The sequence below is a fragment of the Gossypium hirsutum genome, chromosome D11 (assembly GCF_007990345.1).
Source record: "Gossypium hirsutum isolate 1008001.06 chromosome D11, Gossypium_hirsutum_v2.1, whole genome shotgun sequence".
Lineage (NCBI taxonomy): Eukaryota > Viridiplantae > Streptophyta > Magnoliopsida > Malvales > Malvaceae > Gossypium > Gossypium hirsutum.
The window spans coordinates 15,663,216-15,677,702 of record NC_053447.1 but is presented as its reverse complement, the minus strand read 5'-3'; the positions used below and the strand labels follow the sequence as shown (position 1 = coordinate 15,677,702).

General features: G+C 36.1%; 2 protein-coding genes across 9 annotated transcripts; one reads left to right on the top strand and one right to left on the bottom strand.

Annotated features, from left to right (window-relative positions):
- Window positions 1-871: 871 nt before the first annotated feature.
- On the top strand, window positions 872-3,965 carry LOC107912474 (RRP15-like protein). Its single transcript, XM_016840665.2, has 8 exons — window positions 872-1,447; window positions 1,538-1,639; window positions 1,725-1,806; window positions 1,918-1,937; window positions 2,090-2,150; window positions 2,912-2,991; window positions 3,263-3,367; window positions 3,532-3,965. The coding sequence occupies exons 1-8, from the start codon at window positions 1,040-1,042 to the stop codon at window positions 3,592-3,594; spliced, it is 921 nt and encodes a 306-aa protein (XP_016696154.1). The 5' UTR covers window positions 872-1,039; the 3' UTR covers window positions 3,595-3,965.
- A 194-nt stretch (window positions 3,966-4,159) lies between these two features.
- LOC107912472 (zinc finger protein CONSTANS-LIKE 9) lies at window positions 4,160-9,647 on the bottom strand. Of its 8 annotated transcripts, none has more exons than XR_001688170.2 (8): window positions 9,328-9,647; window positions 7,810-8,535; window positions 6,682-6,903; window positions 5,617-5,921; window positions 5,295-5,335; window positions 5,152-5,188; window positions 4,800-4,980; window positions 4,160-4,683 (listed from the first exon to the last, which is right to left on the bottom strand). XR_001688170.2 is itself a non-coding variant. In XM_016840661.2 (8 exons), exons 2-7 carry the CDS (start codon window positions 8,392-8,394, stop codon window positions 4,851-4,853), a joined length of 1,320 nt encoding a protein of 439 aa, XP_016696150.1. In that variant the 5' UTR covers window positions 8,395-8,535; window positions 9,328-9,647; the 3' UTR covers window positions 4,160-4,683; window positions 4,817-4,850. The 8 variants fall into 8 exon arrangements, 5 of the variants coding, with proteins under 5 accessions (XP_016696150.1, XP_016696149.1, XP_016696151.1 ...); XM_016840661.2 differs by having other exon boundaries at window positions 4,817-4,980; XM_016840660.2 differs by having other exon boundaries at window positions 4,160-4,980.
- Window positions 9,648-14,487: the final 4,840 nt, after the last annotated feature.

Sequence of the window (14,487 nt, the reverse complement as noted above, 5' to 3'; positions counted from 1 at the left end):
AAATTAAATTTAATACTTACCATTTTCATTTGTTCCACCAATATGTGATGTTTATCAAGACGAGTCAATTCTCCGGCCATTGTTGAAATCGTACAAATTTTTATGGTTTAAAAATTTTTTTTAAAAAAATTTAAAATTATTTAAAAAAAATGAGTTAAAAGAAACTTAAGAGGAACTTAAGAGAATTTTTGAAGGAAATTGAGAGGAAATTCGAGAGGATTAGTTTGTGAAAAAAAAAGGAGTGGGGGTATCTATAGTTTTTTTTTTACCGTTGGGGGAGCAATGGTCAAATTTTTGACCGTTGGAGCATTGTTCACGCGCGGGTCAAGTCGCGTCCACGTCAGCGCGAGTTGCTGACGTGGACGTGATTTCCTGGCGCGTCCCCTGAAATCGCGCTGACGTGGACGCGATTTGCGAAAAATGGACTATTCCGGTAAATAATTAAATAATGGACCCATTTCGATAATTTTTTTTAAAAAATGGCTTTTTTGATAAAATGTCCAAAAAGAAATGTAGAGCGCAAATAAAATAAAAGGGCCGAAACAAAGAACTTAAAAGTTTTTGGCAAAAAAAAATATTAGATCAAAAGATAAATTGATCATTATTGTTAAAAATGTTATATATTTTTATTGTTAAATGCTAATGAGGCTGTTGGAGTAATTAGACATATACTTCATGATGATATGTTAAAATTAATTCAAAAATTAATTCAAGTAAAATGAAATTTTTTTGAACAAAAACAATGTAAAATGGATGAAATTTATTTTACGTGAAAAGACTATTTCAAACAACCAAAAATTTTATTTTATTTATAAAAAATCAATTTATTTCTTAATTTAATATAAATTCATTCATTTTTGAATAAAATACTAATAACGGTAATAATAAAGCGAGAAGGAAAATTCATTTAGAAAATAAAAGACTGTTCTGCTTCTGAGTTTTCTCGGTATAATTAGGGTTTAAAAAGGGTTTTTGTAATCTTCTCTTTCTTGTCATCCTTGGTTTTTTTTTCCTGTTCAAAGAAAGAAAGAAGCTGATAATGACAATGGAGGAAGGCAGTTTTACAGCCGGAAAAAGGAAAAGAAATCTGGGTAAAAAGAAAGGTACCAAAGCCAAAAATAAGAAGCTCAAGATGTTGGAGGGTAAAGGAAAAAAGTTTAGAGTAAGTAAAAAAATGAGAAATCTGTTTGAGAAACGTGCCCGTGACTACAATTCTGATGACGAGGAGGAGGAGGAAAAGGAAGACACAGCGGAGGAGGCAGTTCCTCATGATACCCGGAGAGGGCGCGGCGGAGATATTTCTTTTGAAGGAAGTGATGATTCAGAAGGAGAAGAACAAGAAGGAGGTGAAATTCAACCTGGGATTATGAGGTTTACGGAAGGTGTCAGAGCATTCAGGTTGGCATTTAAGAACATTATAAAGAGGCATGTGGCTGATGATTCATTGGTAATGCTAGTTTCTGAACTTGGGTCTTTTTCATTTCAGATAGAAAATTTTATTTTTTTTCCCTATAATTCTTTTTAAAAATTGTTACAGGGTCCTGTATTATCAGGGCATAAGCAACTTGTTGCAAAGAAGTTAGCTGAAGAAGAAGCTGAAAGGAAAGTCAAAGGAGAAGCTAAGAAAGAAAAACATTTGGTATTTGCCTTGGAATTTGCTAAATATTTTACAATGACTGCTTGTGTTATGCTTTTTTTTAGGCTATGTGATTTTAATGTTACAGGTTGCAGAGAAAGGGCATGTGAAGCCTGCAAATTACTTGGATTCACAGGAAAAGTTTCTAATCGGTATTGCTACAAAAGGAGGTATTGTATTTTTAGACCATATTTTCTTCTAATGTTATACATATAACTTAGTTCATTGCTTATTTCTTCTCATACTAATTTTGTTTTTTTATGTGTTGCTGGACATTTCAGTGGTGAAGTTATTCAATGCTGTAAGTTGTTTTATGGAAGCTAAAATTTCTTTGTTTGTTTTATGGAAGCTAAAATTTCTTTGTTGAAGTATCTTATTTTGTCTGTTAGTCTGATTGATAGTTATTACTATCCAGTCTCTGCGTAATCTTTTGTTGTTTCATATATCATGTAGGTGAATAAAGCACAAAAGGCTCAGAAAGGATTGGACCCTTCGAGGTCTAAAGATGCAAAAGGTATATTTATATCACTACAACTATAATTTTATATTCAACATCTAAAAGCAAATTTATTGAATTTTGGGAAATGTGCAATACCCGGCTGCCATGTAAATCTTGTTCTGAATATTAGGCCTTCTTATGGGCATTTGGCATTTAAATAACTTGGAATTCTTGTTCTTGGCTTCTTGCTTAATTTCTTTCAAGTTATGTCTATGGCTAGATCAGTGAGAAAAGACATGATATACTATTATCATTTATCACCAGGCAATCTTCTCATACATTTGTCACTCTGTGGTTCTCACCTAGAACAGCGAGCCTTTTGTATATATATTATATGCATATACGTACAAACTGTTGTCACTTTTATCTGATCAGATGGTAGATACTTTATTCTTTCAAAAGCTTAGATTTGAAATGGTTCTTATTTATTGAAGTAAATTTCATCTTTCTCCTGTATCTGCAGCTAGTTCTAAATCTAATACAATGGTTCTTAATTATTGGTGCTTATAGAAACTATGTTTGCTGTTTTAAGTTCTATCATGGTGTACAAATGAAAAAATTAAATGGATTTAATAAAATATTTATGCCTTGATACCCTAGATTTAGAGCTGAGTATTATTTAGGTTCTTTATGCACGGATGTCAATTTTCATGGTACTTAACATATGCTACTTTTAAAAGATTATGGAAAACTTTGCTTGCCCCTGGATAACCCTTAAAAGTGTGTTACTTTTAAAGTTCCAGTTTTCTGACTTTGTGGTTCATGCTTCCTGCCAGTGATAAGGAAGCGAAGGAAAGAAGCCTTCTTTTCAGAGCTAGGCAAGACATCATTGCCCGCACGCGATTCTTCCAGTAAGGTTGGTTATTTTCTTAAGTATTTTACAAATTCCTTGCATTTGTGCTATATCTCTCCGGATATCCTTTTTTCCTTAGTACTGTTGGATGTTTTTGTGGTCTATCTACAAGACTTTAGTATGTGTGTATCATCTTGTCAATGTTAAGCTACAAAAGAATTATCTAATTTGGCTCATAATTTGCTGGGAACGTCACATTAATTGCCTCTTTATTTGTTATATGGATTCTGTAGAAACTTTTCTGTAATTGCTTACGCAGCTTTATGACATGCAGGGTAATACATCTGATTCTAGGAATGATGAAGGACCTGCTTGGGCCCCATTGCGTGATAATTACATGCTAACAAATCCTAAATTGAAGGACTGGGATAAAATGGCGGTAAGAGTGCTAATTCTTTTGATTGTTACACAAGTCATGCCCCTCTCTTTCTCTAGTAGACACCATCATTAGATTTACTCGTGAATTTTGAGTGCGGGAAGTGACTGCATGCGTTTACCTCTTCATTTTAGGTAACAAGTTCTTTTTCTGCCAATTGTTTACAGGACTCGGCAATAGTTGATGATGTTGGAATGATGTCTGAAGATAGTGGTTCAGATGATGATTGATGTCCTTTGAGGTTAAGGAGATTAAGTAGTAGTGTTCTTGCGGGCCATGGTATAACAGCTGAACCTGAATTTTTTTTTCCTTTTTCTTTACTTCTTCCCAATTTTGTGTAGTGGTCTACTTATTATTTATAAATGAATTAAACCAAGAGGAATGATTGTTCTCCATACTGCCTTAATTTGCACTCTGATCGTTCACTGCTCCATTGTTGATGCATGGAAGGAAAATATTGGAGCATAGTGAGCCTATGGATTTATAGGTTCTTTTATAGCTGATGATGATGTGTTCATCCCGGTAGTTATTGTAATCAAACCAGATTTCCAATATGTATTTTGTTTTAGTTGTTGAAAATAATTAACGAATTTTTTATACATATCGATCTTATGTCCATGCCCTTTTATAATAATCACTCCTGAGGGTAATGTGACTCTTACAATTCATCAACAGGGATAAAAGTGGTATTCGCCATTATTCCTAAGGCTCTATTGCTTGGCATTGTATGATATACCAGATTCTCGGAAGCATTGCCTTTGTTTCATGGTAAAGGGGGGTAGATACAAAAAAGAATAGAAAATGTTTTTTTTTTTGGTAATTTGTATAAAAGTTTACACACAATGTCCATCCAAAGTGCAAAGTGATCAAATCCAGTGCTGTACAAATCCAACCACAAAAGAGAACCACAAGTGTATATCCCTTGTCTGACCCAGCAGGCACAATTATTTACTTTTGGCAAACAATTAAAATACTAAACTGAACTTAGAAATAGAATACCTATGCTATACATACATGTCCATCAGAAGTGAAGGAAAAAAAAGGCGCAAAACTACAGCTGCATGCTTTCTTGCCTATAACTGAGACATTCCAAGGCGCAGTGGTGGCGGTGACAACAGCAGCTTTTATAGAATCGCTAACACCAAGAATGAATACGGATGGGTTGAAGAACTGATGAGGTTGAAAGCAGTGGTTTAGGTGGTGGCAAAGGCAGATCTCGGCGAATGATGTCCTGATACAAGAATCTTTCCATTACCGGAGCCTTGGGAATTTATTCAAGGCAGTTCTGTATCCAACATCACCTGATAAAACCTGGGGCCCTGAGATACAACCATATATACATATACCCTGTCATTTAACTAGTTCAGAAAAGAAAAAAGTACAAGCATCAATTTCTCCATTATTAGACAAAGAACAATAAATTCTTCAAACTAACATTCATGTGTTTCTTTCCTTTTTGTAAGCACGGTTAAAAAAATTTGTACTCTCAGCAGCTTCTAGTTTGGTTCAACGGATCATAATCATAGGCATCACCGGCTTTGACAAAGCGTCCCTTCACTCGCTTTCTCACATCAGCCCTTGCTTTGCGAGAGGCATATCTCACTCGCTTTTCAAACCTATCATATGCCACAAGGATGAAACTAATAAACATATAAAATTCCTCCAACAGGTAGAATGGTTTTTTTATAATCAAAGACTAGTGGTAAAATAAAATGTTGAGACTGACAGTAAAGAGAATATATATCTCATTTCCCAGAGATAAATATACATGGATGTAGCCAACCCACCTTTCCTTGCTAGCGAGCACCACAATCAAGCAAGCTCCTTCAATGACAAGAATAGCAACGAAAACACACAACTTATAGATGATGATACTCAGATACAAGAAAAAATACAAATGTTAAAATGTTATAGGTTTGATATATTTTACTTGGAGACATGTGAATCCATTGCTGCATGCCTAAACTGAAACTTAAAGGCCAATAGAGAAAGTCCATAAGAAGAAAAACTAGGAAGTGCAAGAGAGAACATGGACTCAAGCCATGATAGTATACTTAGTAACCCATGTGGTAAATCAATCCATAGAACTAAAAATTCAGACGCAGGAGAGGAACTGAAAGGAAGAACATCTCAAAATCCAGAAATTTTTAAAGCAAGAAGCACTAAAACAACAAATGCAACAACCTAATAATTATATCTAAATATAACTAGAACATATGTACATTTTATATGGGTTATCAGCGTATACTTACTTCCGTGTCTTCTTCTTTTCCTTGTAACGCATGACAGCATCGCTTCGAGTTGCTGATGGGATGGAGCTCTCAGTACATGGAGGACACCAGGGAGGCTCTCCCATGAGGAGCATTGATGAAGCCCCACAATCTTGATAATCACCAGCGCTACTCTCTCCAGTAAGGCCAGAAAACGAGAGGCTTGAATGTGCATGCTTTGTCGTAAAATACAGAATTGAATCAGTTTTATTGCTCATAACAGAATCAGCTGATGCCGCATTGCTGCATGCTGGCTGGATTGCATTGACCAGTCCAATGGATGAGCCCTGGACAAGAATATTGTAAGAACATTTTCCAAGTACAACTTGAAATTCTTAGTGCACTATGAATGATTTTGCACAATATGACTCCCTAATGAAGATGAAACAAACATGTAATATCCAAGCAGATTGAAGTGCCAATGTTCATAAGCAGATTGTTAAAACATACATATTTTACAAGAAAGCCGATCTAATAATAATCAAGAAGGCACTGAAAGATCAAGTACTTGCAAGCTTGAGGAATCCTCAATCTCAGCACCAATAATGGGCTATATAATCGACACATCCAAAAGAGGAGCATTTTCCTGAAACTGGAAGGAGAAATAAACTTCCTTTTTTACATTGGTTATTTCTGAGAATCAAGGCTATTGTTTTTCTCCAGATACTACTGAAATTTCATCATTATTCAAAATGAAAACACAGAAAATGGAAGGACAATAAACTTCATTTGGATACATTACTCATGTCTGAAAATTAAGGTTATTGATGCTATTGATCCCCCCACCAAAATGAATAATTTCCTTCGAGGAAGAGAATGGAAAATCTAGTAGAAATTGTGTTCATCAAATTAAAGCTTCTCATGATCGTCAATTTTTTTTCTCTATTTTAATCTGACAAGGAATGCTTCCATTTTACACGTTAAGAAAAGAAAATAGCTCAAATATGCAATATATATCACAAGTTCTAATCAAGAACACCATGAAAAAAAAATTCATAACATCTAAAAAATTCACCACAAAGCAAGAACAAAAGAAATTGAGATAACCTCAGCAGCCACTGCACCCTGACAGGTGGAATCAGCAGCAGACATGTCTTTTGTCCCAAATAAACTATCAATCCCACCGTTCTCTAAAAGTTCTTCTGAATGATTGAGAGTTACCCCAAAGAGTTCTTCATAGTTTTCAAGGTTTAAATCAACTTCATCTATGTTGAAGTCATCGTACAGGTCATCTTCAGAAAGTCCAGGATACTTTGTTTGAGGACAAAACTGCAAATTAAGTACAAAATTAGCAAAGGTTCCCAAAAGGGAACATATTATCTCTACTATGTCAAAAATGAACTTGAACCATCTGATACTAAAATTCTACAAAATTACAAATAATCACTCTTCTTATGATCAGAACAAAATTTTGATAACTTCCAACAAAAACATCAACCAACTTTCCCTGTTTCTTGTGTACATCACTTTCACACTGTCCTTTTCCCTCTCAATTAAAATAAATGTAACACTTCAACAATGTAGATGATGGCATGAGACTAGAAGCAGAAAGAAATTCATATGGGTGAAATCAGAGAGATCTAGATTCCAATTATGAACCCATGGAAGAAAAGGCATAAGATCACAAATATAACTGAGGACCAGGTTAGTGATATAGTAATTCCACTGTGAAGGCCTCACTGAATAGTTATCTGTAATATTACTGTAAAACTTGAGTTGCTTTTGGGCCAAGAAATAAAAATAAAAACTGAATACAAGTTCAAGTTATACTGTAGGTTTACTGAAAGATCAACATCTTTTACATTTAAATGAAAATTCAATCAAGTTCAACTGGATGGACCTTCAATTTCCATCATAAAATGAAATCAAGAAAAGAAAGGAATTGAAATTGGCATACAGTTCTTCCACAGAAGAAACTAATTGGAACAAGAAGTTTTTGCTTAAGCTAGTTTTCTGGTCAGAAAGAGCAGCTATCACAGAATACTCGCTGTAAATATGCTTTCAGCACTAAGCACGGACTGCAGAATGCATTTGCAAATTTAGACCCGTTCTCGAAAAGCTTATCATAGTTCTTTCATATTGCCCCAAGAGACTCAGATATCAAGGGCCTGAAAGTACCTCAAGGATAGTGCATCTAAGTTTGTCAAAGACAAATATTCAGAATTCATCATTTACCTTGGGCAGTGATGTATCTGTTGATCCGGCTGGCTGATCCAGAAGCTGTGGTGCAGGTCTGTATTCAGGAATCGAAGTTCTGGTCCTGCCACTTCCCTTATCCACATTGCAGTCACCATTAACCTCAGCAACACCAGCACTGTTGTGGCTAATGGTGTTTACTGTAGGGTCCCAGGAAGTACTCTCTATGTTCTCAGAGATGCTCATCAAACCTAATTCCTGCTCACAAGCAGATTCGCCTGCAGAATCTGATTGTGAAAAAAATGACCATATGGAAGAAAGTTCCCCAGATGATGGGCAACCAGAATAACTATTAATTGTTTGCCTCTTATGTGTTGAATTCGAGGTAGAGGCATCATGACCCATCCAATCACAGTTTTGACAGAGGGAAACCTTTTCTTCAGCACATCTAACAAAAGCAGGCTGTGAATTGCATCTTTCACATAACAATGTTCTCGAATGACGTTTTGACAGAGCATTAGCAGAATGGACATTTCGATCACATGACAAACATAAACAAGCAGCATCAGACCGGCAATATACCAGCGAAGGTTGATCACCACAGAAATCACAAATGTAACCCATCTTCCCAATCACACTAGTCCTAACCAAACACTAGAACTTTTCTCCAAAATTTACAGGCTTCTAAGCAAACTATACATCAAGTGGGGCAAGTAGCTTCTCAGATGATCCCGGACTCTGCTATTTCTTCGTTCCCTTCAATAGCTGTCATATAGAGAAGAGTAAAAGATTGTTGTTAGAAGAGATTTCAGTTCATGTTTGATGTAACAGCAAGCTTAATCAACATCGACTGACTATATGGGGTAGCTTAATTACTTAAAATTTGATCACACAATAGTGATATAGCGAAGGGTTCAAATTCTAGAAGTCACTTTAATCATCCAAGAGTTCACATGATCAGCACTGTTTAAGAGTAAAAGTCGCTAATTTTCTCAATAAAGACAGCCAAAAAGTTAACAGTTCTAAGCATCTAGAAACAAACAGAAAACAATAATCTATACAATAAGAGAATACGCAAAAGCGAAATACACATATACACACTCAAAACAGAATTGAGTAGAAGAGAGAAAATTCCTCGTTAAATTTTAGTCATCCATGACGAGTCAAACAGTCAAAATAAAATAAGTAAAAAAAAAAGTGAAACTATTTTTTAATTTTAATAAAAAGGAAAAAGGTAGGGGAGTAAGCATCCCATGAAAAGCACTACAAGCAAGACTAATTCCATTCCAGAACATGTAAAATTAAAGAATTAGAACTTCAATCTAAAGACTGAACTCCATAATCAAAGCAAAAACTACACAAACAAACAAACAAATTAAGCAAAAAAAAAAAAAGGAGATCAATCAACAAGCCAATAAACCAATATGTACTAACAAATAAAAAAAAAGTGAATCTAAAACCCATAAATGAAATCAAAATAAAGTGAAGGAAAAGAGAAAGACCCAGAAATGAAAATCAAATTAAACGCTTTAATCTAAAGAGAAATAAGAAATTTACCTTGAGGGGGAAAAAAAAATGACAAGATCGGTTACTAGCTCTAATATCGAAATAGGAGTTATATATATACAAAAAAAAAAGGGAATTACAACGAGAAACCCCAAAGCAAGGAGCCTTCCAGAATTTCTCTCTGTTTTTTTGCTGCTTTTGCTCTGTGTTTTTCCCCTGTTTTGAGCTCTATTTTCAGGCTTTTGCTCTGTTTTATTTAATTATTTATTACTCTGTTTTGGGTTTATGGAGGTAGGAGATAGAAATTGGTGGGTGTATATGGAAAAAGAAGATGATGAGTAAGCTAAAAGTGCAAAGAGAGAGAAAATAAAATATTAGAAAAATATAAATAAAAAGACAGAATGGGAAAATAAAGCAAAAAGTGGGACCCCATCCTTTTCAATCGTGAAAGGAAAAGTTAGGCCCCCTTGCTTGGTCCCTCCTATCATCAACTTCCATCTCCATTTCTTCTTTTGCCTGTTTTGCTACAACTCATTTATCTATATTTTTTTTTTATAAAATGAAAATTTCAAAATTTAAGATATTTTATATTTATGTTTAGTACTTAATTATTATTAATTATAACAAACAATTTTATAATACATTGTTAAATTCTTTTACCGTGGATGAGGTTAAGAATCAATTTTGTTGTAGTAGGTTTATCGTTTAGACATGTCATTTATTAATTTAAACAAATTTTGATTCATTTCTAAGTGCATGAAAGTGTCTTTCACTCAATCAACTAACATTTGAAAGCACAAATCATGTCACAATTATATTTGTTTGTTAGTTGTAGAGACAATCCCATTGTAAGTAGTCGGCTCACTTTTCTATTATTTGATAATAACATATTTTAATCTTTATTCATCATCATTTCTTTCAACCTAAATTATACATTTATATGTGTAATAATATAAAAAAGTTTATTTAATATATATACACAATAATTAAATATAAATTAAATTAAAAAATTAAGTAAAAATTCTTATAAAAAAATAAAGAAATCTTCAAAGTAAACAAAAACAATTCCTTCTGTTTTTCAAAAACAAATCATATGAGTGGCTAAAAATTATCAATTGAGATTAATTTATTGCTACTGTCACGGAGCTAGAGTTTTCTCTTGCGATCTGTGCGTCCAAACTCGCCTAAGTCAGCCTTAACTCACGTGAGGATTCCTTAAGAACTCCTCCAGGGCACCAAATTGAAGAGCGGAAGCGATTTATGCCAAAAGAAGCTAAACAAAAGAACAACAGAAAGAGCACTCGCAAAGTGTTTGAGTAAATGCTCTCAATTCTCTTATTCACAAAGAATAATGAAACAATGAATGGAGTCAGTACAACTGAGGGGGAGGCTCTCTGTTTATAGTTGAGCTCCCCCAAAACCGACGGTCAAGATACATTTACATTGACAGACAAGAATAACTATATCCCTTTATTTTAAGGATTTACAAGATATGCCATATCAAATCTAATCTAATCTTTACAAGATATGATTCCATCTATCTTCTAAGATTAGTTACCATATCAGCCTAAGTTGCCATGTCTTTATTATCGGGCCAACCAGGCTTCAATCTGACATACTTCTCTAATAGCTCTTTGAATCGGGCCAGTTCTCGTGGGTCAAATGATCCTCATCTGAGTAATAGACCTCCATTGGATGCATTTGGTGCGATGGTCATGGGCTTTGAACTGCGGCCCGTGACATTCTCCCCCACCCATTCTCGCAATATCCTCGTTGCGACTTTCGAATGGCACTGACTTGATTCGCCTCGGTCTTGTCTCGACGCGGGACTTTTGTATCGGCTTACGTCACTTCTTAACTCGAACCGTCCTACTCGTTTGTACATCTCGATGACAAGAAGTTATGTCACTCTCTTGTCCACATTCTAACTTTTCTCGAATAGAATCCTCGTGATTCATCACCCTTGGCTTCGCTTTGCCCACAGTCTCTCGGCCTCTTTGCTCAAGAACTTCGAAAGTGCCCTTACATTCTTGCCAAGTCAACAAGTTAGAATGAAAAACACTATCACAGTGTTGGGAATGTACCTTTGCATTTACTCTGGTCAATTGTCCCACATGCATCACTTCTTTTTCCTTGAAGTCCGATGCACCACCCACCTCTCCCATAGGTGGAAGCCTTGTCGATGACTCGGCCAACTCCGACGCTTCACTCAACTTGAGCCTCATTGGTCCCAGCTTCACTGTTTTCATCGTAACTCTTTCCTCTAAGTCCGATGACAAACTCACCTCTTCCTTAGGTGGAAGCCCCTCCGATGACTCACCAAGCTCAGACGTTGCCTTTCTTTTAACTCCGGCTTGCTTTGAACAGTTTCACAACTCATGCGGACCATGGCACAAGAAGTACTTTACTCGCTTCTTTTCGCTCCTCTTTGCCCTATTAATTTCAGCTTTTCCCTTTCTCGAACCAAGCTTCTTGGGCTCCTTGTCTGCTCCATCGTTCCCTTCGATGACAGGCTTTCTCGGACACTTCCGCAACCTATGCGGACCATGACACAAGAAGCACTCCACTGGCTTCTTCTCGCTTTCGGCCTCCTTGGTTTCGACACCCATTGCGCTCAAACCAAGTACCAAGGCCTTACCCACCGGCTTCTCCTTAAGCGCGGATTTCTTCAGACATTTCTTCAATATGTGTGGACCGTCGCAAAGAAAGCATTTCGGCTTGTCCATTTTCCTCTTGGGTTTTTTCTTCCCAACTCATGGTTTCTTATTACCACCATTGTCGTCGTTGCCGTTGCCGTTGCCGTTGCCATCAACAATATCTTCCTTATGATCCATTTCACATACGCCCCTTCCCTCGGACTTGGAAGACCCAAGCTTGTCTTTCCCTAGGCCAAGCTTGACCACAGACTCAACTACCGTCATGGCTTCCGATAGCTTTTGGACACCTCTTTGTTTCACCTCCTGTCTGACCCACGGCTTCAATCCATTCTGAAAAGCAAGCAATGCTTCTCTTTCGGTCACCTCTGAAACTTAGAGCATGAGTTCCTTGAACTCTCGAACATACTCTCCCACTGTGCCCCGTTGCGTTATCCCTTGCAACTTTGCCCGAGCTTCTTCCTCGGCAAATTTTGGGTAAAACTGTCCCTTCAATTCGCATTAGAACTCTTGCCACGTCTCAATCTCACCTTGCCTTTTATTTGTGGTCTTGCCTCGCCACCATAAAAGCGCAAAGTCAGTAAGAAACATTGAAGCAATGTTTACCTTAACCGCATCGTCCACGATGCCTTTGGCACGGAAGTAGTTTTCTATCCTCCACAAGAAATTATCCACATCGCATGCAGACCTTGTCCTCACAAACTCTTTCAGCTTCGGGACATCCTCGTTATTGAGTGCTGCATTTGCCACTCATTTCCCCATAGTTGCTCGAAACAAGGCCAGCTCTCCCACGAGCTCCTCTATTCTTGTGCTCAAAGCCCTCGTCGTGGCCATTGTTTCCTCCTTTAAAGCCATCATCATGGCATCGAGAGCATCATTCCTTTCCGACAGTTTATCCCTATGTGAATTAAACAACTCGTTTACCTTATCCATGGTGGAATCAAGAGACATCTTTACATAGTCTCTGGACTGCTCCTTCCAGTTTGCTATGCGATCCTCGACCCCATCAAGTGCCTCCTTTGCATCCTCCATGGATCCCTCGAGTTTACCCACACGTTCTTCTACTATCGATAATGTCTCCCTCAAAGACTTCCTCGCTCACCTTTGTTCGAACTCTTCTTTCGACATCCCAACGGTGCCTTCGAACCAATAACCCAGATATCACTTGGTTCGAACCAACAGCTCTGATACCACTTGTCACGGGGCTAGAGTTTTCTCTTGCGGTTAGTGCGGCCTTAGGCAATCCGTTCGTCCAAACTCGCCTAAATCAGCCTTAACTCAAGTGACAATTCCTTAAGAACTCCTCCAGGGCACCCAATTGAAGAGCAAAAGTGATTTATGCCAAAAGAAGCTAAACAAAAGAACAACAGAAAGAGCGCTCTCAAAGTGTTTGAGTAAATGCTCTCAATTCTCTTATTCACAAAGAATGATGAAATAATGAATGGAGTAAGTACAACTAAGGGGGAGGCTCTCTGTTTATAGTTGAGCTCCCTCAAAACCGACGGTCAAGATACATTTACATCGACGGACGAGATTAACCATATCCCTTTATTTTAGGGATTTACAAGATATGTCATATCAAATCTAATCTAATCTTCACAAGATATGACTCCCTCTATCTTCTAAGATTAGTTACCATATCAGCCTAAGTTGCCATGTCTTCATTATCGGGCCAACCAGGCTTCAATCTAACAGGCTTCTCTAATAGCTCTTTGAATCGGGCCAGTTCTCGTGGGCCAAATGATCCCCATCTGAGCAATAGACCTCCATTGGATGCATTTGGTGCGATGGTCACGGGCTTTGAACTACGGCCCGTGACACTAGTACATGCTAAAACATAAAGAAAAAACAACACTCTTACCAAACGTAGCATTAATGTGAATTTTAACCTCTAATTTGGTAACTAGATAAGGCACATATGTTTTCAAAACCATCCATACTATTTTCAAAACTAAATAAATGTTGGTCGTATTTCTATTAAAAAATAAGTTATCATAATATTAAATTTATATAAATTTAAATTTATATAAACTTCTATGCTAATAATTTATTTTATATAAATTTTAACACATTTGAAAATGTGATTTTTATGTTATTTTTGCAATGATATTATGTTTTCTTTTTACTGATTTTCATGTTTTTCTTCCTGTTTATATCTCTTAAAATTTATATGTAATGTGTATAATGATAAAAATTCATCTTATGCAGAACTTGATATATGAATGTCTTGTCAATGATATATTTCATATTGTGACATTTTAGAAAGTTTGTCACGATGGTACAAATTAGAGGAATAATTTTAGTTTAATGTTGGGCCTCAATTTTATCTCATATTTACATCATTTTTCGTAGCGTTTTATTTCATAAAAAAAATGTGTTCACATTATTTTTATGTGTATGAGAAGTATTATAAACACAAATAAAATTTTACACGTTAATGTTTTGTTTTATATAAATCTTATTTACATCGTGCGTATGTTATTAATCTTTGTTTCTCAAATTATTACATAATTTAATATAGTAATCCAAATTTTAACTTTTTTAAATTATTCATTAT